General features: G+C 40.6%; 1 protein-coding gene across 1 annotated transcript; it reads right to left on the reverse strand.

Moving 5' to 3' along the window:
• Positions 1–953: 953 nt before the first annotated feature.
• LOC111555053 (basic proline-rich protein-like) lies at positions 954–4,476 on the reverse strand. Its single transcript, XM_023230857.2, has 4 exons — positions 4,057–4,476; positions 3,245–3,602; positions 1,193–1,830; positions 954–1,109 (listed from the first exon to the last, which is right to left on the reverse strand). Exons 1-4 carry the CDS (start codon positions 4,474–4,476, stop codon positions 954–956), a joined length of 1,572 nt encoding a protein of 523 aa, XP_023086625.1.
• Positions 4,477–23,736: the final 19,260 nt, after the last annotated feature.

A 23,736-nucleotide genomic window follows, 5' to 3' on the forward strand; every position in this document is an offset into this window, starting at 1 on the left:
TTCCTCCTCCGTCGTTTAAAATGTTTCTCTTCCCCCATTTGCTGAGATCCTACTAAGTGGTGTCTTTTCATCATCTCTGCTTCCTTCATCTCTTTCTTTTCTCTCTTTTGACTACTTCTCCTTTTCATTTTCCTTCATCCTTCTTATTGTTCATCCTAACATCCACCCTTCTTGTCTTCTCCCTGGCCTGCCTGTCCTTCCCCTTATCCGTTTGTCTCGTGGCTCGCTTTCGTGGTCCAGTTCTATCTCTTAGTACTTCTTAACATTCAGCCCATGCCTCCTTCTATCACCTAACTTTTCCAAAGCACAAGCTACCATTCCTACATTTTCCTTTACCATTTGACTTCCTCACTTTCTGCAGTTTGATCCTTTTATTTTTTCTCTCCCAGTTACCTACCTTTTCCATGTTACAGTTTGCCTTTCTCCTGACTCCTCCTCCCAGCAGCCCTAGCCCCAATAGAGCTCTTTTGGTCCTTTTCCCCTCAGCCTGCCTCTCCCCCACCTAGTACTTGTGCCTATTCTCCTCTGACCCCGACTGTTTCTCTTCTTTGTTTCCTTCCAGTTATCCCCTAGTAGTTGCTTCACTGCCTCTTTCCAGGCGCTTTCCCCAGTTCAAATCTCTGGTTTCGCTGGTCTCTCTGCCCTCCTCTGTCTTTGCGGCTCTCTCTTGCCTTTGCCTCCCGCTCTCCCCTCCTTCTTCCCCCGGCCCGCCCTCCTCCCTCCCAGCTTCTCTGCCTGGCTCGCTGCCTCCCTCGCCTCTTGTCTCATCTTGCCTGTGTTGTCTGGGAGGGGAGCCCTGCCTCCTCTCCCTCGCTCAGATCAATGCCCTGGCCACTCACTTTCTGATGTTGCACGACGGGAAATGCTTTGAATACTTACGACATGGCCGCTCACACTGATTGCCAAGATTGACAGCACTAACCATCGCCTTCACTTGTTCCAGGGTGAAGCCCCTAGTCACCCCGCTCCGCGCGCACCTCCTGGCACCCCGGCGGCAAACTTCTGCCGCTCTGCACTGCCCCCGCCCGGGGCGGGACACCCCCGCAGACCTGAGTTAACGGGCTACGCCGGCCGCGGCGCTGGGGGGTTCTGTTCCCTTGCTTCCCGGACTGTGCCAATTGACCTAGCACCGACTCCCCTTACTTTTAATTTTTTTATTTGTATCTTTCCCTTTTTCTTTAATGCCATTTACTCCTGCGGCGCAGCGCACAAGGAGCCCTCCCGCGCGGTACCATCCTGGAGCCCGCCCAGGTAACCGGGACGGAGCGAGCGATCTCGAGTGCGAGGGAGGCAGAGCCAGGGCGCGCGGCCCGCTGTGAGCTACCTGTTGGGGCGCCGGAGGGGGCAGGGGGCAGGAGCTCAGGGCCTGGCCGCAGTCCCCCGGCGTCTTCCGCTCCTGCCCTTCCGGGCACTCCAGGGTTAGTTTCTGTGAGCTGGGACCGAGGGGCTGGGGCAGGACAGGCAGAGGGACGAGAGCCGAGCAAGCGGAGCCCTGAGAGGGCGCGGGTGGTTGGGAGCCGCGGCTGCCGGGCCGGGGAGGGTTTGCGTACTTGGCTGGGGAGGGGAAAGGAGGAGGAGGAGCGGGAGGAGGGCGCTCCGAGGGGCCGACACGGAGGGGGAGTGGAGGGAGAGAAAGGGGCCCGGGCGCCCGCCACTCGCTGGTGGACGCGCTTGATCCCGAGGATGCGTCCCCCTCTTGGAGAGTTGCGCCTTGTTCCGGAGTGACAGATCTGCGTGGCAGGCGTCTGTTTTTCTCCCCTTCACCTCCCCTCCAAAAAATCCACTCTGAGAAAACACATGTTGTAGCCGTAGATAACTGTGCGTAGGACACTAAGGCAAAAGGGCAGGGACAGGGACACAACGCAACCTTTGACAACAGAAAGCTGTTATCGCCATCCTAAGTATTCGTCGGGAAATCTGTCTGCCCTCTCGGCCCACCTCACTCCTCCACCTCTGCCTCCCCGCATAGATATTCTAATCTATATAATTGGGAATGATGTGAGAAAGAAGTCAGGTGGCTTAGAGAATGAATTTGTAAGTCTCCGTGAAGTTTGAGGTAGGTATTTCATTGAAGTTCGCGCAAGTGTGTGATAGAGGAAGCTTGTGTGGCTGCGTGTGTAGTCATCCCCCCTTGTTCTGTGAAAGCAAACGCGTGTCGGCTTTGAAGGTTCAGATGGGACCGCTGGGCGGTAATGCCCTCCATGCCCACAAGAGGGCAACATCCCGAGGGCTTTGTGAGCGCTGTAGCTCTTGTTACCGCTGCAGGCTTGGGTTTAGAGAAAGTTATACTGAAACTTTTAAAAAACTGATATCACATCTTATTTCGCGATACTAAAAAAAGAAAGATATAAAGGAAAAAAAAGAGGGAAGCGAAGAAAGAAGAGAGAAAGAGAAAGGCAGGTAGCTAGTCTACCCCGGGAGAGCCCTAGTCACACCGAGACTAGGGGGAGGGCTGTTTTAATTGTGGGTTTGGCCGACTGACGACTGGAGTGCCCTCCTCGGCTGTCTTAGTTGTAGCCGGAGGTCATGTAAATCGACCTTAAAAGAATGCATAAGCCATAAATTAAAATAAACCCTCATCCAAGGGCTGATCCATAAGTAGACAATATCCAACCTGGACAAAACGGGCTTCCCTTGCGAGCCGACCTAAACCGCATCCCCCAAAGAATAGAGACTAAATGCAAAGTAAGTTTCCTAGCAAATATTTTGTTTTCTTGAAAAGTGTTGGGTTGATTCGCTATGTGACTGCGACGCCACCGTGTTCGGAGCGCTTCAATGTCAGCCAGGCTCTGGGTGCGGGAGGTCGGGAGGACCCGCTGAGCTTCTGGGCTTCTTAATGCTACCCCCACCCCACCCCCATTTCGATTTGGAAACTTAGGATGTTTGTGGGGTTGACCCTGGTCGAGGGCGGGCGGGAGTCGAGGATCTCCGCCGCTCACTCCCCGGAATGAAGTTTACTCGGAGGAGTTCATAAAGAAAACCCGGGTCGCTAGAAAACGCTTGCGCTCCCTCCTCCCACCCTCACCCCACCGCCGCTCCGCCGCAACTTTCCCGGGACACCTCTCGAGTTGCCTCCAGCTCCCTCCGCTTGTCTCCCTTCCTTTCCCCTTTCCCCGTTTTTGGACAGTACTTTTTAATGATCTTTTCAGGAATAAACAAACCGAATTCCAAGCCCATCCGAAATCCAAGTGCTAACTGATCTGTGGTCCTCTTTACCCTGGCCGCGAGGGCAGTGGTGCCTGACCTGGCGGGAGCGGGGGCGAGGGGTAGCTCAGCCCCGCCGGGCGCGGACTTCGCCACGGAGTCAGCCGGCTGAGCGCACCGTCGCCGGCTCGTTTCTTCCCCGCCCCGCGTCCCTGAGCCCAGCCGGCGCCCTCCGTCCTTCTCGGCGCCCTGCCGGGGCCCCGCCACCCGCCGCTCCTCTGCAGCCCGGGCCGCGGTCCACTGCTCCCGGGCTCGGCCCAGGGCAGGGGGCGGTGCTGCCACCCGCCCCGGGGCCCAGCCGGAGCCCTGGCGCTCCCGCGGGAGCTGCTTTCTTCCTTCTCCCTTAAAGGGCCGGGCAGAGAAGGGAAAGGGCTTGTGCAAAGGCTGCTGGGGTTGTGCTCCGACGCCGGGAGGAGCGGCCGGGGGCTGCTGAGGACAGATTAGCTCTGTGCCCGGCTGCTTCCCGGGCGCTCCGCAGAGCTTTAAGATAAAAAGAATTGGTGTGTTCGGAGCAGATAAAAGGTGGCTGTCGCCAGCCTGTTTTGAGTTTTATTTACGCTCTCTTAGATTGACCAAGTTTGAAAACGTTGTTTTATGTGAATGGTCAGATATTGAATGCCGCCCCTATTTGGGGACTAAAAATAAGTCTTCCACTGAACTGGCGGGGCTGGGCTGTTAGCGAGATGGGCTGTCTTGGGCTGCTTTTATGTGTGAGACTCTGTGAGGGCCGCGCTTGAAGTTTAGGGCTAGAGGTGGCCCGAAGAAACTGGGCTGGGCTCCGGACCTCCCGCTGCACTGTCAATGGGCGCTCGGATGACGTCTGTGTCCCGGGCGCAGGTGCTAGCCCCGTACTCCGGCGGCCAAATGGCCCTGGCTGGACGGCCCAAGCAGCAACCCAGGGGAGTAGAGATGAGAGAGGGCCCGTCTACTCCCGCCCACCAGGGTCTTCTCTCTCCTGCCCTTTCTAGTCACAAGCCGAGGTTTTTCCCCGGGTCCCGAGGAGAACAGACACAGCCCCGCCCAGTCTATTTCTAGGAGGTGGGTTTGTTGAATAAAAAAGGTCAAGTGGTCAGGTCTGCGAGCTAGTCCATGGCGAGGGGGGACAGGACGGACACCTGGCAAGGCCTGCCCTGCCTGTCTCCCCAACCCAGGCCGGCCCGCCAGCCCACGGCTGGCCTCCGTAGGCCACATTCTTGCGCTAAGTTCGTGAGGCTGTGGGAAAAGCAATCCTGAACCGGCCAAGGGCCGGCGAAGCTGATCCCGCAATGGCATTTTGTTTTGAACAGTTGCTGGGGTTGACGTTTCCTCATAAGGTAAGGTGTCACTGGACAGTCGGTTGCCCAAATGTCACATGTATAATTAGCCTGCGCACTCAGCACCTCTTCCCTGAGGCCCGCAGGCACGGGCTTGGCCGACCCGGTCCGCTCAGCTCCGTTCTGGGTTCCAGGATTCCCGAGGGAGGGCTGAACCGGCCAGGGCAGCCTCGGGAGGCCGTGGCAGAGAAGACTGTGACGGTGTAGCCTTGTCTTGGATTTTTAAAATATTTTCTTTTCTTCTCTTTCTATTTTATCTTCTTGTTTTTCGGCTGTTGAGGAACTATTGGTAAGAGGGGTACTGGACACCAGGGCAGAGTACAGACTGAATGGGAAAAGGAGATGCAGAGAAAATCTGGCAACATACCTATTCTTCACACCCCACCCATGGGGGAGGGCTGCTAGTGACCCTCTGCACCAACCCAGTAAGACCATCCCAGGCTTGGCATTGTATGTCCTGGCTTGGATAGGGACTTCAGGCTTCTAGGTTGGATTGTTCACCTGTCTCTGTGCTCCCTCTCACCCCCACTCCCACAGGTCTCTCAGAAGTTAGTGTCTGTGCTCTGATTGCAGCTTCTGGTTACCCCCTCCAGGCCTAGCCACTTGGGGCTGCTAGTGATCACTGTGGGAAAGCCTGGGCAGATCTGCTGTCTTTCCCTGTCTCACTCTGGTTCAGCCTGGGGTTCTTAGGAGCAGTGCCTTGTTGTTGCTTGAGCTTCCTGCCTAGCTTCCTAGATCCCAGTGTCAGGTCTGCTTTAGCCTGCACTCTCTGGCAGAGACCAGATTTCTGCAGCCGTGAACATGACTTTTCCTCTGTCACCCTGTGCAGTTACCCTGGAATTCAACACTTAGCATTCGGCGCTTGCATCAGTCTTCCTCCTCCCCTCGTTTCTAGGCCACTCAGATATGCCTGTTACCTACTAGAAGATTCTTTTTTATTTCAAAACAAACAAACAAACAAGTAAACATCCTAAATCTTTCACAAGTTTAGTGGGACAGGATTAGCTTTTCTTTTCTTTTCTTTTTCTTTTTTTATTTGAGACGGAGTCTGGCTCTGTCACCCAGGCTGGAGTGCAATGGCATGATCTCGGCTCACTGTAACCTCTGCCTCCTGGGTTCAAGCGATTCTTTGCCTCAGGCTCCGGAGTAGCTGGGATTACAGGCACACGCCACCACGCCTGGCTAATTTTTGTATTTTTGTAGAGATGGGTTTCACCATGTTGGCCAGGCTGGTCTTGAACTCCTGACCTCAGGTGATCCGTCTGCCTCAGCCTCCCAAAGTGCTGGGATTACAGGCATGAGCAGTCATGCCCTGCCCAGGGTTAGCTTTTCTATGGCAGCAAAAGTGTACCTTTCTTGGTGGGAAATGGGGACACAGTTTATTAAGTTGCATTTGCTTTTCATTGAACTGATAAAATATTTCATTTTCTCATAACAGGAGAAAAGTTATGACTGATTTAGGTATCTTCTGTGCAGTTTTGAAAGTTCCTTTTTGAATACACATATGTGAGCACAAGGACAGTAGGCCAAATGACAAGTAGATTGTTTTCCTTCTACATTTTTGAAAACTTCATAAATCAAGAGAAATTGTCCCTATTAAAAAAAAGCAAACAGCCAAAAAACAAGTGTTTCAAACTCTGAAAGCAAGTGAGCATCACAATTATTAGGTCTAGTTTAAGACTAAAGATAGTAAGTAACCAGGATCCGCATATCAAGTACCAGGGCATTAATTCCACAGGCATACTGACATCCTCTGTTGCTTTTCTCATGTACTACCAACACCTCCTTTCTTTTCTCTTCTCCACCATATTCCTTCAGTTATAGTGGCAAAACTAGATAGCTTTTTATTTATTGTTTATTCTGTTTATTGTTGCTTTTATTTGATGTTTTGGAAGTCATGAGAAGGAACATCCTCTTGGTGTGTATGTATTTTTTAAAATGCACAAAAAATTGAGTTCTTTATTATGGAGCATGATATAAATTCCTATAATAGTATATTGTGTCACTGCAATACAACATTATATTATAAAGATAAATATAAAAATATTAATAAAACAGTATCAAGTACCTATACCTTACGCCGATTCTATAATGGATTTGGTGACTGAATGCCTAGAAGAAATGAGATTAAGTAGAAAAATTATATTGTCTGTTGGGCATTTTTTCGATAGTAGCAGAAAACAACAGATATTTTTCATTTTAAGGGAAAAGCATATATGTACAATATGTTAACATAACTGGCAAATCTTTCTTTTATAATGCTCTAAAATATATTACTGTAAAAATGATAAATTTTGATGGCATTATTGAGATTTTATGTCTGTTTCTATTTGACCTCTTTTAGGAATTATTTAGTTATTGGTCACTGATGAAATTGCTACACATATCTATCTTATATTGAATGTATCAGTGACTTTTAAATAATTTTCTTTCAGTTAGTACAATAGGTACTGGAATAAATGAATTTCTTTTGAAAATGATGACATACATTGGCTCTAACCCCTACTTTTAATATTTTCTATGCTTTTCTGTTTTGTTTGGTTATGTATCTCTTTCCATGTTTGAAAGCATTCTCTTGTTAGTGAGAGAATTCATACATATATATATTTTTCACTATTTACAAACAGCTTTCTATGAGAGTATAGAATAGTACAACAAAAATTTTGGTTTATCTAAGAGCTATTTGTTTTAATATAGTTTAGGGATGCATATATATCAATTGATGTTTTTCAAGTCAAGTGAAACATTCCATCAAGCTAATGTGTCTGAGAATACCATATCAGGCACAGACAGGTACTAGAAATGATAAAACACAGATAACTTACGGTAAGATATTTTGCAGATGGGATGTATTATCTGCTCTCATGAGGTTAGATGGGCCATATTACCATTAAAAAATTAATCAAGTTATTTCACAATTATCAAGTTATGTAGGTATGTGAGATTTAATGATAACAGATTTTATTATAGAAATCTGATAAAAATGAACATTCACTGCTGTTTAGAGGAAGAAATGGACTATCTTTGGGTTTGGATTGCTTCTTAAGAAATATGCCTCTCCTCTATTATTTTTTCTAATAAGGAAAATAATGTATTAGAACAGTTTATGTATTAATCCTGAGTGTACATTTTCTACTGATTATGCCCTGAATCTCAATATTCAAGTAAAAAAACCTAGTGCTCCTATATAGTGTAGGAAAAGCAATTTTTATTAATGTAAGCCCATTTTAAATGTGTAGCATATCCTTTTGGCTTGAAGTTTTTCAAATGTGATCCCATACTCACTGTTTTGGTGAGCATTGTATCAGAAACTCTCACCATATTTTCATTATATATTCATTATTTATTCACAGGAAAGTGTTTTTACTTTCCTTGTTCTGTGGAAAAGGGTAAAAGTGTTTCAGTTAATTATTTTGTTTAGACATTTAAATAAACTGGAAATAGTTCAAAATTTGCATTATGGTTTTTGATAGAGCTTTTCAATTTTTGAGTATTCATTGTAATAGTTTGGATAGAAATATCAATTGAAGAATGTGGGTGGAGGGTGTAAAATGGAAAATAATTTAAATCTACTGCAGACTCTCTCAGCTCCAAAACGAGTACTGGTCTGTTTTTCCTCAAATCTGTGGTAGTCAAAAAAAGGGAACATGAAACCCTAAAACCTCAGAGAAGCAGTATCGATTCAGTTCCTAACTGCAAATCCTTCATATCTTTGCTCAAAATATCCAACTTTACACCAATATTAGCCATTCTTTTTATAGTGATACCATGCTTAGTAAAAAACTTCTAAGCACTGAGGTCAGGTGTTGAGATTGGATTCTAGTTTATTTTTTATGAATCAGATAAAGATTTCTGTGCATGAGACCATATGTGAAGATGAGAGAACAAGAACATTTCCATATCAAAGGCAATATATCTGAAGCTGCATGGTAATTAAAATGCAGTGGTTTGGACTCTGTGCACTAGCACTTAAGCAGAGCATTGCTGGGACCTTGTGCATCATGCAGGCGGTTGCCTCTTGCATACTTCTTGAAATACACTTATAATTTTGTACAAACATTTATGCCAGTCCACACTTTGCTGTGGATAATTTGTATTTCATCCAAACCATTCAAAGTAGAAGTTATTTTTTGAGCTACCCCCTCATTATGGCTTTTGTGCCTCAACTATTTTTATTCTTCTTGTTTGTATTTCTTTTTACCAGAATGATGGCTTGTTTATATTCAGAATCTCTTCTTGCTCCTCTAAGACCCCTAATATATCACTCATATTTTATTATTCACTCAAAAAACTTTCATTTTTAGGAAAGATGTGAGTTATTTTCTGAGGTTAATTGTAGATGCTGTAATCTATTATAAACTAATAAACCACATTAAAAATCAACTGCCTACTTATTTCTACTTTATAATGCTAATATATTTAGTAATCCTCACAAATTTGCACAATACATATATTGGAAAACATCCTTTTTTAAATACTTAAAGAAAAATTCTGTTATGTGTCTTTTCATTTAAATGGCATGAAAATGTGTAGTGGCGTTCTCTTTCATGATACTTCAAGTGAACAACAATCATTTGAAACTATAGAAATCTTTATATTTATCTAAAGAGTTATCTCTTTCCATTTATAGGGGGGTGTTGGATTTTATTTATCAAGAACTGAGTTAATATTTTAGCCTGTAACTATTTGGGGATAAAATAGTGAAATACAAAATCTAACAATTGGTAGTCCTGTGTTGTATATATTTTAGAAATTTTTGCATCTTTGACGACCAACTTCAATTTGCTGCTCTGTAATCTACTGGCTTTTCTATTTCTGTATTTGCTCTCTTTCTACGAACATTTTGTTGTGGTGTGTGTGGCAAGGAATTCATTGATGTATTTTATTTACTAAGCTCCCATGGTCTATAAAACCTTCTAAATATTTCTTTGGATTGAAGCACCATGTATTAAAGAAGCCTAATGTGATATTATTAAATCCTTTAAGAGTTTTGTATGTTTTAACTATTTTGAATCAAATTACTTAAGTATATTGATTTGATGCTCTTCAATGATGATATGCATAAATAGGCATAATAAATATAAGATAAATTCAAAGCGCACTGTATGATGTGCATATTAGTGTGTATACAAACATTCTATGTTCTCTCGGTTCTCTCTTGATCTCTTTCTTCTCAGAAAAATCTCCCACGATAACCCTTGAAATGATCTGTTATCCTTGCTACCTTCAATAATTTGTTGTTTCCAGTCATCTTAAAGAGAGGAATTGTCCATCTTTAATATATCCATTCACATGTAAAAAGGGACTTTATGCTGTTTGTGATTTTGACTTCACCGAGCACAATTTCTTTGCTTCTTTGAAAAGTGGTTCTTTAAAATTAGACAAAGAAAATTAAAGATGCTTCACTTTCCAAGGATACACAAGCCCAATATGTAGAAAAAAGAAAATGCAACAGATTTATTTTTTTTTTAAAGAGCATACTCATTCTCAGGCATGGTTGCATATGCTACATTTTATACTTTACAAATAGGTCATTGAATAACATGAAGACTTACTAAGTTCTAGACACCCTGAAGAGCATTTTTGAAACTGTGAGTCTTTACTTTTAAAGGATTTTCTCTTCTTCTGAAGATTTTCTTAGTTGGTAGGTGGAGAAACTTACGTGTGGTTGTCTTGATACTAAGCAAGTTATTGACAAAACTGAGTAAGAATGCTCCCAGCTAAGAGAGAGTAGTTCATTGTAATTTCTTGGGGAGGAATATTGAAGGTCAGGAAAATTTTTATTTTCTCAGAAATAATTTCCAACTAGGTCCATGGGCATTGAACCTTCTGTGTATGACAAGTCAGCTTCTCTCCTCCCCATATATCCATGGTATAATCTCTAAGCCTCAGTTTCCTTATCTATAAAATGGGAATAATAATAATAATATCTACATCATAGGGTTGTTTTGAGGATTAAATGAGATAAACTAATTAAAGCACTAAGCTGAGGGATTGGTATAAAATAAACATTTAATACATGTTATTTGTTATGGTTGAAGTGGTTCTACACTTACAATTATCTGGATCTGTCTTCCCATTCCAGCTTTACTACATAATTGCTATATAATCTTTGGGGAGTTACATAACTTGCTTCTTTTCCTCTTATGTAAAATAGAAATAGCAATATAGGTTCTTAACTTTCTTTCCTTGAAAGGAGAATTAATCTATGGTCTGGAAGATTTAGGATAGAGTAATGACTAAATGTAGAGTTTACATGTTCAACTTCTCAAATTTGATAAAACTACAATTCTAAGGCCTAGAAGAGAGTTTGAAAGGTCATTTCATTTGTCATTGCCATATAGTATTGATCATTCTTTCTCCATTCTAATCAGTTAAGAAGTTCTCTTTATTTTGAAAGCCTGCCAAAAGGGAATTTTATAATCTTTGGTTATATATATCAATGATTAACAGCAAGGATTTCTTTGTGTCAAATATACCCATCTCAATCTGTTTTCTCTTGCTTTCATTTTAAGAAAAAATGAAAGCAGACATTCTTCTTCACTTGAATGATAGACCTATATGTGTGAAGAGCAAAATTAAACTTCCAATTTTGATTTTTGGAAGATTTTCTTTTGTTTTATTTGCTAAACTAGTTGTGTGACCTTGGAAAAGTAATGCAACCTCTCCAAATCTCAATTTTCTAATTTTAAAAATGGGGATGGTGATATAATTTATTCCATGGTTTGTTAGAAAGATTAAGTTTGAAGATACTATATATATATACACATATATATACATATAAGTAGGTAGAACAGTTTTGGACAACTGTGTTAGGATAAATTGACAATAGTTATATGATCAGTACAAGAACCATGGCATGAGAAAGCCTCTTATTTTCTCTTGTATTTATAGTACTCGTCAGGCTTTAAAGTGCTTTCATATTCATTGCCTCACTCAATAAAAGGTATGTGGAGTAGATAAACTTACCAGCCATACTAATTTTCTACTTGATATGAATCAATGTTTCAATTGGGTTTTGCTTCAGGATATTATTTACTTCGAACAAAGCTTGTATGTCATAAGTTAGAACTGGCTTTTTTGGCCCTCTTATTTCCCAATCTCTTTTGAGGTAATGTCAGTGCTCATTTATTGTATTTTCATGCTTACTTCCAGAGCCAAATTATTGCTGCATTTCCCATACACCAATGGAAAAGAATAATACCATGCTGATCAGAAGCATTAAATATCAGTTCTATATGTCTTTGATTAATACGAATTAGAAAATTATGTAACAATAAGTGTGGCAAGTTTGATAGAAAACACTCTTTCAAAATATAAGGTTCACACAATGAGATACCATCTCACACCAGTTAGAATGGCAATCATTAAAAAATCAGGAAACAACAGGTGCTGGAGAGGATGTGGAGAAATAGGAACACTTTTACACTGTTGGTGGGATTGTAAGCTAGTTCAACCATTATGGAAAACAGTATGGCGATTCCTCAAGGATCTAGAACTAGATGTACCATATGACCCAGCCATCCCACTACTGGGTATATACCCAAAGGATTATAAATTATGCTACTACAAAGACACATGCACACGTATGTTTATTGCGGCACTATTCACAATAGCAAAGACTTGGAATCAACCCAAATGTCCATCAGTGACAGACTGGATTAAGAAAATGTGGCACATATACACCATGGAATACTATGCAGCCATAAAAAAGGATGAGTTTGCGTCCTTTGTAGGGACATGGATGCAGCTGGAAACCATCATTCTTAGCAAACTATCACAAGAAGAGAAAACCAAACACCGCATGTTCTCACTCATAGGTGGGAACTGAACAATGAGCTCACTTGGACTCGGGAAGGGGAACATCACACACTGGGGCCTATCATGGGGAGGGGGGAGGCGGGGAGGGATTGCACTGGGGAGTTATACCTGATATAAATGATGAATTGATGGGTGCTGACGAGTTGATGGGTGCAGCACACCAACATGGCACATGTATACATATGTAACAAACCTGCATGTTATGCACATGTACCCTAGAACTTAAAGTATAATAATAAAAAAAAATGAGGTTCATTAATAAAAGAATCCTTGATGGTGAAAAGGTTGAGAAGAACTTGATTACATAATTTCAAAGATGAAAATGCATGGTACTAATGAAGAGGTATAGATATAGGTGATTCTGTACAGTGTGCTAATTACTATCATGGCGTTATGTATAAGAGCAGAAGTACCTATGTCAGGGAAAGCTTCTAGTAGGAGATGGCCTTTGATCTGTGATTTAAAGGATGATGAGGAATTGGCTTTAGGTAACATCCTAAAAAGAACTGAACATGGGGGAACATTTGACAGGGTAACTAGCTTTTCTGTAGATCTGACACTGAAATGTCTTGGACATGTTTCTTTGTGATTCCTAGAAAGGCTGTGTCTGTCATGAATGTGATATGGACATAAGCCAGCAGCTTAGCTACTGCACTTCTCTTTCTTAGCTCAGTTTTGTGGTCAGGAACATTGTGAGTGCATTTTAAGGTACAGAGGAATCTTTCAAATTATTACTTTCCTTCAAATATGTCAACTAGGTATGAAAATCACAGTAAGTGGCTTAATATATGAACTGATGATCAGGGCTGTGAGTTAATAAAATCTTGTATCTTACACTGTAATACACTTTTAGAAAATGGACAAGCAAGATCTTAAAGAAAGAGCTGTGTCTGAAAGCTTTTAGATCTAGGTGTTATTTCTGTTTCCTTTATGTGATGCAGCTCTTTAGGTGCCTCATATTTATAATTAAGGTTTTCTAATGGCAAAGTGGGCATATATCGTAACTTCTTTTTTATTGAGAGATAATGTGAAAATAAATTAATCCTCAGAGTGGTTATTTGAAGTTTTTGGAAGAAATACAAATTATAATTATACAATGATAATGATGAACAGTAGTAGTGGCAGAAGCAGCAGTAGCAGCAGTAAACTCTCTTTACTCCTGATAACTTTCCAATAGGGATGATAAATCCACTTATTAGGTTTTTGTTTTTTCAATCTTTTTGTTTGTTTCTGTTTTTAAGAGACAGGGTCTTGCTCTGTTGTCTAGGCTGGAATACAGTGGTGCAATCATGGTTCATTGAAGCCATTCCTGGCCTTAAGCAATTTTCTTGCCTCAGCCTCCTGAGTAGCTGCGACTACGGAAGCCCATCACCATACCTGGCTAATTTTCTTTTTTTTGGTAGAGGTGGTATCTCACCAGGCTAGTCTTGAACTTCTGGCCTCAAGTGCTCCTCCTGCCTTGGCCTTCCAAAATGATAGATTATCACTTTGGAATTAGGAGCCATCATGCCCACTAATTTTGTAATCTGGAAACTCATGTTTTCTAATAACTTCTGAATGCCTTTTCTCTGAGCCAGCAGGCCTTTTATATTTCTAGTTTGGAAGCTCTCTGGTGTTTAATAACTTGTTTCTCCAAGTTGAACACACTTACTGAGTTTTGCGGCTTATATGACTGCGACATAATCACTTTCTGAAAAGGAATTGGTGGTCTCATAGGCTAGAGGAGCTATGGCCGTGGTCTACAATGGCTTTAACCTATTTTCCTCACCACCGCTTTGGCATCCTGGAGACTTGCATTGTTGGTAATGGCATAAAAAAAAATGATGAAATCTCTACATTAAAAAGAAAGGTTCTGAAATTTAGTAAATGAGGGGGAAAAGTATGTGACAATTATAGAAAACAGTTTAAAAACATCCTCTTAGTCATATTAAATTAGTTATGATGCTAAAAGCATCATATTTAAAGAACGTCGTCCTTTAAGGTTTTCAGTTAAGTTCCTTAATAAGAAGCCAAAACCAGGCTGGGCACGGTGGCTCACGCCTGTAATCCCAGCACTTTGGGTGGCCAAGGCGGGCAGATCATGAAGTCAGGAGATGGAGATCATCCTGGCTAACGTGGTGAAACCCCGTCTCTACTAAAAAATACAAAAAATTAGCCGGGCGTGGTGGTGGGGGCCTGTAGTCCCAGCTATTTGGGAGGCTGAGACAGGAGAATGGCGTGAACCCGGGAGGCGGAGCTTGCAGTGAGCAGAGATCACGCCACTGCACTACAGCCTGGGAGACACAGAGACACAGCGAGACACCGTCTCAAAAAAGAAAAAAGCAAAAACCGAAAAGAAAATAAAAATGGAAATAATATAGCAGCTGAACAAACTTTAAATAACTTGGAAAACAGCATATTAATCAATTGAATCTCAGGAACATTTTTTACCCTTGACTCTGGAGACTTAAATATATAAGGAAGGAAAATTTTATTGTTTTAAAATTTCTTTTTTTTTTTTGAGACGGAGTCTCGCTCTGCTGCCCAGGCTGGAGTTCAGTGGCCGAATCTCAGCTCACTGCAAGCTCCGCCTCCTGGGTTTACGCCATTCTCCTGCCTCAGCCTCCCAAGTAGCTGGGACTACAGGCGCCCGCCACCTCGCCCGGCTAGTTTTTTGTATTTTTTAGTAGAGATGGGGTTTCACCGTGTTAGCCAGGATGGTCTCGATTTCCTGACCTCGTGATCCGCCTGTCTCGGCCTCCCAAAGTGCTGGGATTACAGGCTTGAGCCACTGTGCCCGGCCTGTTTTAAAGTTTCTTAGCTGTAGTCCTTTCCCACTATAACGATGCACAATTGAAGTAGATATATTGAGGTTTAAAAAAGGATTTTAACCTTGGAACCCTTAATGGCATTTTAAAATAGATTGTCAGCTTTTTGATATCAGATTCTTCAAATGTTTACGGATAACAATAAGTCCAGAGAATGCGTCCACTTGTAGTTTTTGTATAGGTTTGTGTAATTTTACAGTTATGCTAATGTGGGCTCATGTACACTGAATACTTTTGACTTTTGTGTTTTAAATTGTATGGCATTTTGCAACAGGCTTATTTTCTGTGAGGTATAAATATTCATATATATATATGTATATATAAACAACCTGTGTTGGGTAGGACTAGTGAACTTAGAGACTCATATTCTTATGTTAAGCATGACAGGGAAACAATGAGAAACAGCCTGACTTTTAATTATGACACCTTGGGCCGTTTTCCAAAGCATTCATAGTTAGCTGTGTCTTAGTTGTGAAGTTTTGTGTTTGATTTCCTTGTTATGTCCGCATGGAAAGCTCGTCAATGTTATCAGGAGCTATGTTAAATAGAGAGTATATAAAAAGTATACTCCTTTATATTGTACATGAATTTTTTCTTTTTTAATTCTGAATTTATTTGTATAAAACAATACTGTTTTAGGTGTTAAGAGCTTGGGCTTTTGAATCAGCACACCCGAGATCAAATTTTGTTCTACCATTTACAATTTATTTGTTCTCTCTGAATCTATTTCCTTAAGTGTTAAATGAGAATATTAATGCCTTCTTCCTAGGATATTGTGAGGGTTGAGGAGATGATGTGCGTAAAACACTTGGTACCTTGTTTGGTTCATAATAAGTGCTTGGTTGTTATTTTTCTATGAAAGTCTGATTACAGTACAAAAATATCATTTAGTGCCCTTTGCATTCATTTTCATATTGAAAGAAAATGGTATAATTAAATACTTGAGAAGAAACTTCTAAGGTATATGGTGAGCATTCTGATTTTTTTTTTTTCTAAAGGTGGATTTTGATTTGTTCGACGTTCTTCCCATCATTTATATAAGCAGGAATACTTACTTATTTTAAAGATGATGAAGGCCACAGACACAATATAGAAATCCATGGCCTTGGTGTCTTTACTTTTATACTGTGTTCAAAGCTGACCATCATCATCTGTGACCCTCAAAATCTATCCCTGTTTATAAGGAGTATTCCATTACTCATTTGTCATGGCTCACCCTGAGTAAAGAAGGATGTTGGTAAGATGGCCGGCACTCCCCTATTTCCTTGACTCCTTGTCACTTGTTCTTATCAGCTCTATTTAATGTGCTTTAAACCTATCCCTTGAAGTTTTAATTTAATTTTATTTTTCATTTCTGTGTGTTCAAATGATTTTTTTCAAATTGGTGAGGTAATCTTTATAGACAGATATAGAAATATCTATATGTGCTTTATGCTTATCTTTTATTTCTTTAACCTATTTATTTTAAAATTGCTGATAACTCCAGTATTTATTATTTCATTACTGAGAGCCATAGCTGGTCTCAGATTTTTCTTAAGATTCTTGCTCAAGGCACCTTATTTTCTCTTATGCTTAGCTGTTTTGTTTTGTTTTTATTTCAATGAGCTGATAGTGTTGCAGGGATTCTCTGAGTCCTAGAATGAAGGGGAACTCTTGTAGAGAGGATTTCCATTAGCCTTGCCACATTCTTTTGCATTTCCTTAGTACTACTTTCACATCTTTGGGCTGTTCTTCTTCTTTTTTGATTTGTATATATGCTAGTTTCTTTTCTGATTTGTATATACCTAGTTTATTGGCAATTTAAATGCCAATAAAATAGGACATTTATATTAATGTTCTTTACATTTTATGAGGCTGTGCTTGTATAGTTATTAATTTTGCTCATTTAACAAGTTTATATATGAGATAATTTAAAACACAGATATGATTTTATTAAATTTAGTAAGGAAGGTGTTAAACTGTCTGGTCATTCTAACTTGTCCCAGATGAGCTGTCTATTTAATATATGGATTTAAGTAATATGTATATTACTAGTGCATCTTAAAAGTAAATACCTTTGATATTTAATAAAATGCTTGTTTCAGTGTTACCATGTAGTAACCTATAGCTGGTATCATCCCTGATTGATTGGAGTGAATGTAGGAAACATTTTCAGTACCTGAGGTCAAACGGTCATAACTTGGGATATTCATGGAGAGGAAATGGAGATCTTAAGCATTCTAGATAGCCTAAATGCAGCTGGAGAATATTGCTGGTAAGGTTAAGTCTGGAAGAATTCCTCTGACAAGACAATATTAAGGTTTGTTTGGGAGAACTTCTGACAGAATAGTGGTTGTCACATTTTGAATAGAGCACACCCTTAGCAAAACGCTCAGGACAACCACTTCACCAGTGGGTTCACTTCCTTAGTTTTCCTAAAAAATTATTTTTTCTTAAAAAAGGAAGTTATTGTTGAGATGGTATCTTTCCTGGTACATATTTAAATGGCTCACTAAAAATTAGCACTTTGCATATCAAATATAAACTGAGGCGTGTTGAGAAATATGTACATTCATTCATCTGAAAAGCAAGCATCCTACATGACATTTCTTTTTGCAAATCTGCAGCCAAGTTTTCTATGTCTTTCAACATTTTGGCAGTACCAACTATACAATGCCAGAAGACATCATTCACACTGCATTCTAGGTAAATGGTGACTCCAGAGTTTTGCATTACACAGCACTGATTTTTAGTTAAGGGAATGAATTTAAGTTTGTTGTCCTGTTATTTTTTGTGTATTAACCTTTTTTTTTTATAGCAGCAGGAAGAACAAGTGCTCTTCTGATAGCATGTAGCTTTTTATCTTTTATAAAAGAACTTCAAGGAGGTTTCAAAACATTTAACTTTATGTTTGGTGAAATTTTGTAAAGTACTGATTGAGCATTGTATAATTTTAAACATTGTTGGAAAAATTACAGCAATATACATTTATATCGATGTGCTTAGTATTTAAATGTCTTGCTGATTGTAAAGGGTTCATATTGTTTAACATCTGAGAGTACAATAGGGCAAAGTATACTGTTAATGATACTAGATATAAATCTCTATCTCAAATTGTATTCTTGATGATAAAACAAATTTTGGCCTATTTTTTGTGAGATATGCATGGATCATCATTGTTTCTGTCCTGTAATGTGCCTGCTATTGAGCTACTACTACTAGTACAAATGCCAGCTTGGTCACGGTCTTGTTATCATTAAGGCCTACGTTATTAATATTATCCTTAAGCTATAGTTTTTTCGGAAGAATCATTTTAAACCACTTGGACATTTGTTCAGGGTTAATGTAGTCAAAAACTAGATTATATTATTTACAACCATTCTTCTTTACCCAGGATACTTCTGATATTGGGTGTTGCACATTAAGACATATAGACTCAATCTGTCAATCTGTATTTAAATCTAGGTAAGCATTAGTTTTTCTTACATTTAAAATAAATAAATATACCACAGTATATTTATGTAGCATACTCCTAGGATGTATGTACGCACTTTGGAGACTACTGAAATAGAAAAGAGTGGGAAAGAGAGGTGAGGGCATGATGAGTCAAGGAGGAGATGCATGGTCTCCAGATGACACTCTTCTGGGACAGAGTCCCTCTGAAGAATGTAGCCATAACTGGAAACCTGGGACAGGAAGTGGAACTACAGATTGATCAGTGTTGTGGTTCAGGAAGCAGTAGTATGGTATTTTTTTTTTTTCTTTTTTTTTGGGAGGGAATTGATCTCAGTCTGTCACCAAGGCTGGAGTGCAGTGGCACGATCATAGCTCACTCAGCCTCAAACTCCTGGGCTCAAGTGATCCTCCTGCCTCAGCCTCCCAAAGTGCTGGGATTATAGGCCACCAATGCTGTGCTAATTTTTTAATTTTTAAAAAAGAGACAGTGTCTTGCTATGATGCCCAGGCTGGTGTTGAACTCCTGACCTCAAGTAATCCTCCTGCTTCAGGCTCCCAAAATGCTGGGATTATAGGCTTAAGCCATGGTGCCTGGCCTAGTGTGACATTTTTAATATGAGAGAGGAAGCAGATTTAACCCATCTTTTATTCTTTAAGGCAAAGCAGTTTGAGTCATTTTGTTGGTGTGAGGGGGTCAGTAAAGTTCCGTAGTTAAGTGTATTTATCATGTTCAGGAGAGGGGGTCAAGTGGAGAATTACTACTCTCCTGAGTGTCTGGGGCTCTTTGCTGTTTCTGCACCCAGCCTTCCTTGGATTTAGATAAAATCAGGGCAGAAGCTGGGAAAGCACAGTAAGACAGCAGTTAGGGATGGCTGTAGGCAAGCATTATTATCAGTACTCTCTTTTCTTCTTTTCTCTAACTCGTTGGTATATTTCCTGGGCAATCTGGTATAGCAGTAAAAGTCCAGTTTGGGAGTTTCAGCTCTACCAATAAACTTTGGGTGACTTTGGCTAAATCACTTCTCTCTAGGAATTAATTCTTTCACTGGTGATTGGGAAGTTTGATGATCTCCAAAGAGGTTTGACCTCTGACACCCTGCTGATACGCATCTGGGATAGTGTTCTGTGCTTCCCCTTAATATAGAACTTTCAAGCACCATGTCCACTGTGCCTTCTAAAGTAACAAATGCTAGGAATTTAATTTAATATATGAATTCATGCTAGTAGACTCATGAGCAAAAATGATACACCATTTCTAGCTGCTTCCCTTCACTTTTCCATACAGCTTTTCATAGAGTGTATTTCCATAGTGTGCTCCTGGAGAGTGCTCTTGCTTTCTAACTCAAAGTGTCTAATGAGAACTTTAGAAAGGAAGGAAGTATTAGCATCTGGAGGGTTGTGCCTGTGAAGGAGGTTGGGCTGGATGAAATAGGCAGGGCATTGGGACACAGCCATCAATTCATTGCGTGTGTTTGGCTGGACTGGCAGTAGTGGCCAGTGCCAGGTTTTTTGAGTATGGTTTCTGTCACCAGCAGAGTTGGCTGTCTTTGAAGTCTGTTAGTTAACCTCTTCCAGAATCTTAGAGTGCAACTAGCACTCAAGAGAAGGAGGATAAAGGAATCTCTAGGAATTAAAAAAAACCCTATTTTCATTAACAACTTAGTTCTCTTCTTACATCAGTTTTTTGAGGCATTTAATAAATGAACAGATTTCTGATTTTCTCACTTTCTTTTCAGTGTCTATTTCTATGGATGGAGATAATATTGGTTAATGAACTGGATGCATATCACCAAACATATATTGAATAGTTACCACATATAGAGATATTTCTGGATGCTTTCATAAGATGATGATAATAATAGTACCTATATAATAATTTTTGAGCGGTTTTATTAAGCTAATACACTTGGAAGAGTACTTGATATGTTGTAAGCTCTCATTAAACATTAGTGATTATTATTTTATTATTTAATCTACACAACAGCCCTGGGAGGTAGATGTCATTATTTTAGTTTTATAGAAAAGGAACTTAAGATTTAGAAAGGAAAAATGACATGCCCAAGTTTACATAGCCATTAAATGGCAGAACCAAATCTAAACATAGATATCCTGCCTTGAATTTCTGTGGTATTTCTGCCATATAAATGCAGCTCCCTGTAACATGCAAGTTAAGCTAAGAGATTTTCCCCAGGTAATCTACAGACCAGATAATAAGGAGCTTGGATAATAGGGATAATAAGGTACTGAACATATTATTATGCAGTGTTGAATTTCAGCAGCTGTGGTTATTAAGGCAGTCGTTGCTTTGCATGGCATGGTGTTAACTGAAAGTCTTGTACATCATAACCCTGTCCTCACTTTGTATAGCTCTGATCCTAACTTGACACAATTCTCATGTCATGGTTTGATTTCAGTTATTACAGAATCATGCAAAGTGGGGACATGGCTGCACTATGCACTAGTTTCAGTTATCATGGTATGATGCAAAGTAAGGACTGTCTGTGCTTCTGTGAGCTTCACATTCACATAAAGAAATTCTGAAATTATCTTTCCTTTGAACCAGTTAGATAATTCATTTCTATTTGATGACTCATTATATTTTTTCTTTTTCTTATTTTTAGAGACAGTTTCTCACTATCTCACCCAGACTGGAGCGCAGTGGTGTGATTACAGCTTACTGCATTCTTGAACTCTTGGGCTCAAAGGATCCTCCCACCTCGTCCTCTGGAGTGGCTAGGACTGTAGGTGAACACCAACATGTCCAGCTAATCAAAAACATTTTATTTTTATTTTTAGAAACAGGGGATCTCACTATCTTGCCCAGGCTATCTTTTTTCTTCTAAGACTCTGCTCCTGCTAAGGGAGAGTACTGTGTTGCCTAAGTAAGTTCTTGAAGGTCACTGATGATTGTCCTTTGGCTTTTAGACACGCCATCTCTGATATTTATTGTATCCAGTAGTAGATCTCTCTCTGTACTTAGACAGACACACTTGTTCTCTTTCCTTTTCTCTTTAATTTCTCCCCACCTCTTATTACCTCTGAACTTCTTTCTGAATTTATGTTATTTATGTAACTTTTTTCCCTGTTTCAGCAATGTACAGGGTGACCACTGAGGCCAGTTATCTCTTATCTCTCAGTTGGTATTTTATTACATGAAAAGTGATTTATTGCAGTAGACAGTGAGCAGCCATTAAGCAAGACCTGGGCCTTTTAAAATTTCTTTTTAGATATAGATGCTTAAATTCTTTTTAAGCACTTAGTAATCATTCCAGCCTGAAGGTTATTGCATAGATTTCAATTTTAGAGCAAGGTACTATTGAAAAGACTGAAGCTTTGAATCTTTCCTTGTCCCCAAAGTTTAAAATATTCTCAGCTGGGCATAGTGGCTCATGCCTCCAATCTCAGCACTTTGGGAGGCTGAGGGAGGCGGATTGCTTAAGCCCAGGAGTTCAAGACCAGCCTGGGAAACATGGCAAAACCCTGTCTCTACAAAAATAGTAAAATTAACCAGGTGTGGTGGCATGTGCCTGTAGTTCCAGCTACTCCAGAGGTTGAGGTGGGAGGACCACTTGAGCCTGGAAGGTCCTGGCTGTAGCAAGACAGAGTGAGACCCTGTCTCAAAAAAAAAAAAAAAAAAAAAAAGTTAAAAAAAAAAAATTCTCCCTTGAGTCTTTGTTGACTTCCCTGCCCCACTAACACTGTGTTTTAAAACCTGTTTTTAGTATTCTTTGTCAAGCATCTTGAAGAGTAGAAATCCCATGCTGACTCTAATTTTATTTCTTTAACCTGTACAGTACTCGAGAGTTAGCTTGCGATGAAATGAGTTTGTGGTAAAAAGCATACTCCACCACTTTCTAACAGTATGAACTTTGGCCTGTTGTTTTAATCTCTTCAGGCCTCAGTTTCCTTACCTGTAAAACAGTACCTACTTCTTAGAGTTGTTTTAAGGGTTAAATGAGTACGTATAAGTGCTTAGAACAGTGCTTGGCACACATAAGAACAGGTGCTATATAAGCATTAACTATTATTAAAACAAATGTCTTTAAAAGAAGAATTCAGCCCAAAGTAAGGAGTACATTATTCAAAATACTTTATTTAAGGGGTAAAAATGAATACTACTGAAATGTAATGTGAACTAATCTTACAATTTCCCCAACACAGGGACTCTTGAGTACCTTTGAGATAATTCTAGCTGTTCTGTAGTAATAGGTACTTTGAGAACCACTTCAACTGCAAATCAACAGATCTATTGGAACTAAAATTCATTTATTATAACCTCTTCCTTTTTGAGTTTCATAATTTGTGGAGACTAGTTGATTTGGGCACAGAGTGAATTTGGATATGAATTTTCTCAGGGCTAGATTTGTGATGCAGCAATAACTGAAGAAGTAGTGACAGAGTTTAAAGAGGTGGCAGCTAGCAAACAGGATGCTTGACCCAGGAGGCATGTCCCAGGGCAGGCCTGGTGCAGCCTGGCTTGGCCAGTGATTGCAGACTAGATTTCTAGGCCATAGAAGGCTATGGGTGAAGTCCACTATGATGTTGAGTTGGTAACCCTCTGTTGCTGTCAAGCTTTTTTGATGTGGACCCCAGTGTCCCAGAAGGTGCTTAGCTTCAGCCCAACATGGCCAGGAATTATAGGCTCATCCCAGAAGGTTCCTTATTGGAGGCAGCAGACTGTAGGATTTGAACCCAGGTTTGTGTCATGACAATAGCTAAACTCTTTTACTAATCATTCCATACTGTTTTCCTGGTGAAGGCAGCAGTGGAGAAAGGACAGTAGCTGTAGCAGTGGGGGCATCTATGTGTTCACCATCCAAAGGGATAGATGATGTGCTATCTGAGAGGGCAGCTGTAAAGTCAAAGGGGCTGCCTGTAGGCAACAATGTCATGATGATGATACTGGAGGAGATGGTCGTGGTATGGTACTTGTTATAAGCCTTTCATGGATCTATTAGAACATGGGAATGCATTTTGGGTATTTGTACCTCAAATCATAAACTCATAGTCTTTGCATTATGGAACTTTAGAATTGAAAGGGTGTTCCAGTTCCCTTTTTTGTGGTGTGATTCCATTTAAGTGATGGTCCAGTCCATGCAGGGGGAGCAACAATAGGGAATTACCTCCTCCTTTCCACCAGAATGTAAGCTTCATGT

Source organism: Piliocolobus tephrosceles, chromosome 13 (genome assembly GCF_002776525.5).
Source record: "Piliocolobus tephrosceles isolate RC106 chromosome 13, ASM277652v3, whole genome shotgun sequence".
In the NCBI taxonomy this organism is placed as follows: Eukaryota; Metazoa; Chordata; class Mammalia; order Primates; family Cercopithecidae; genus Piliocolobus; species Piliocolobus tephrosceles.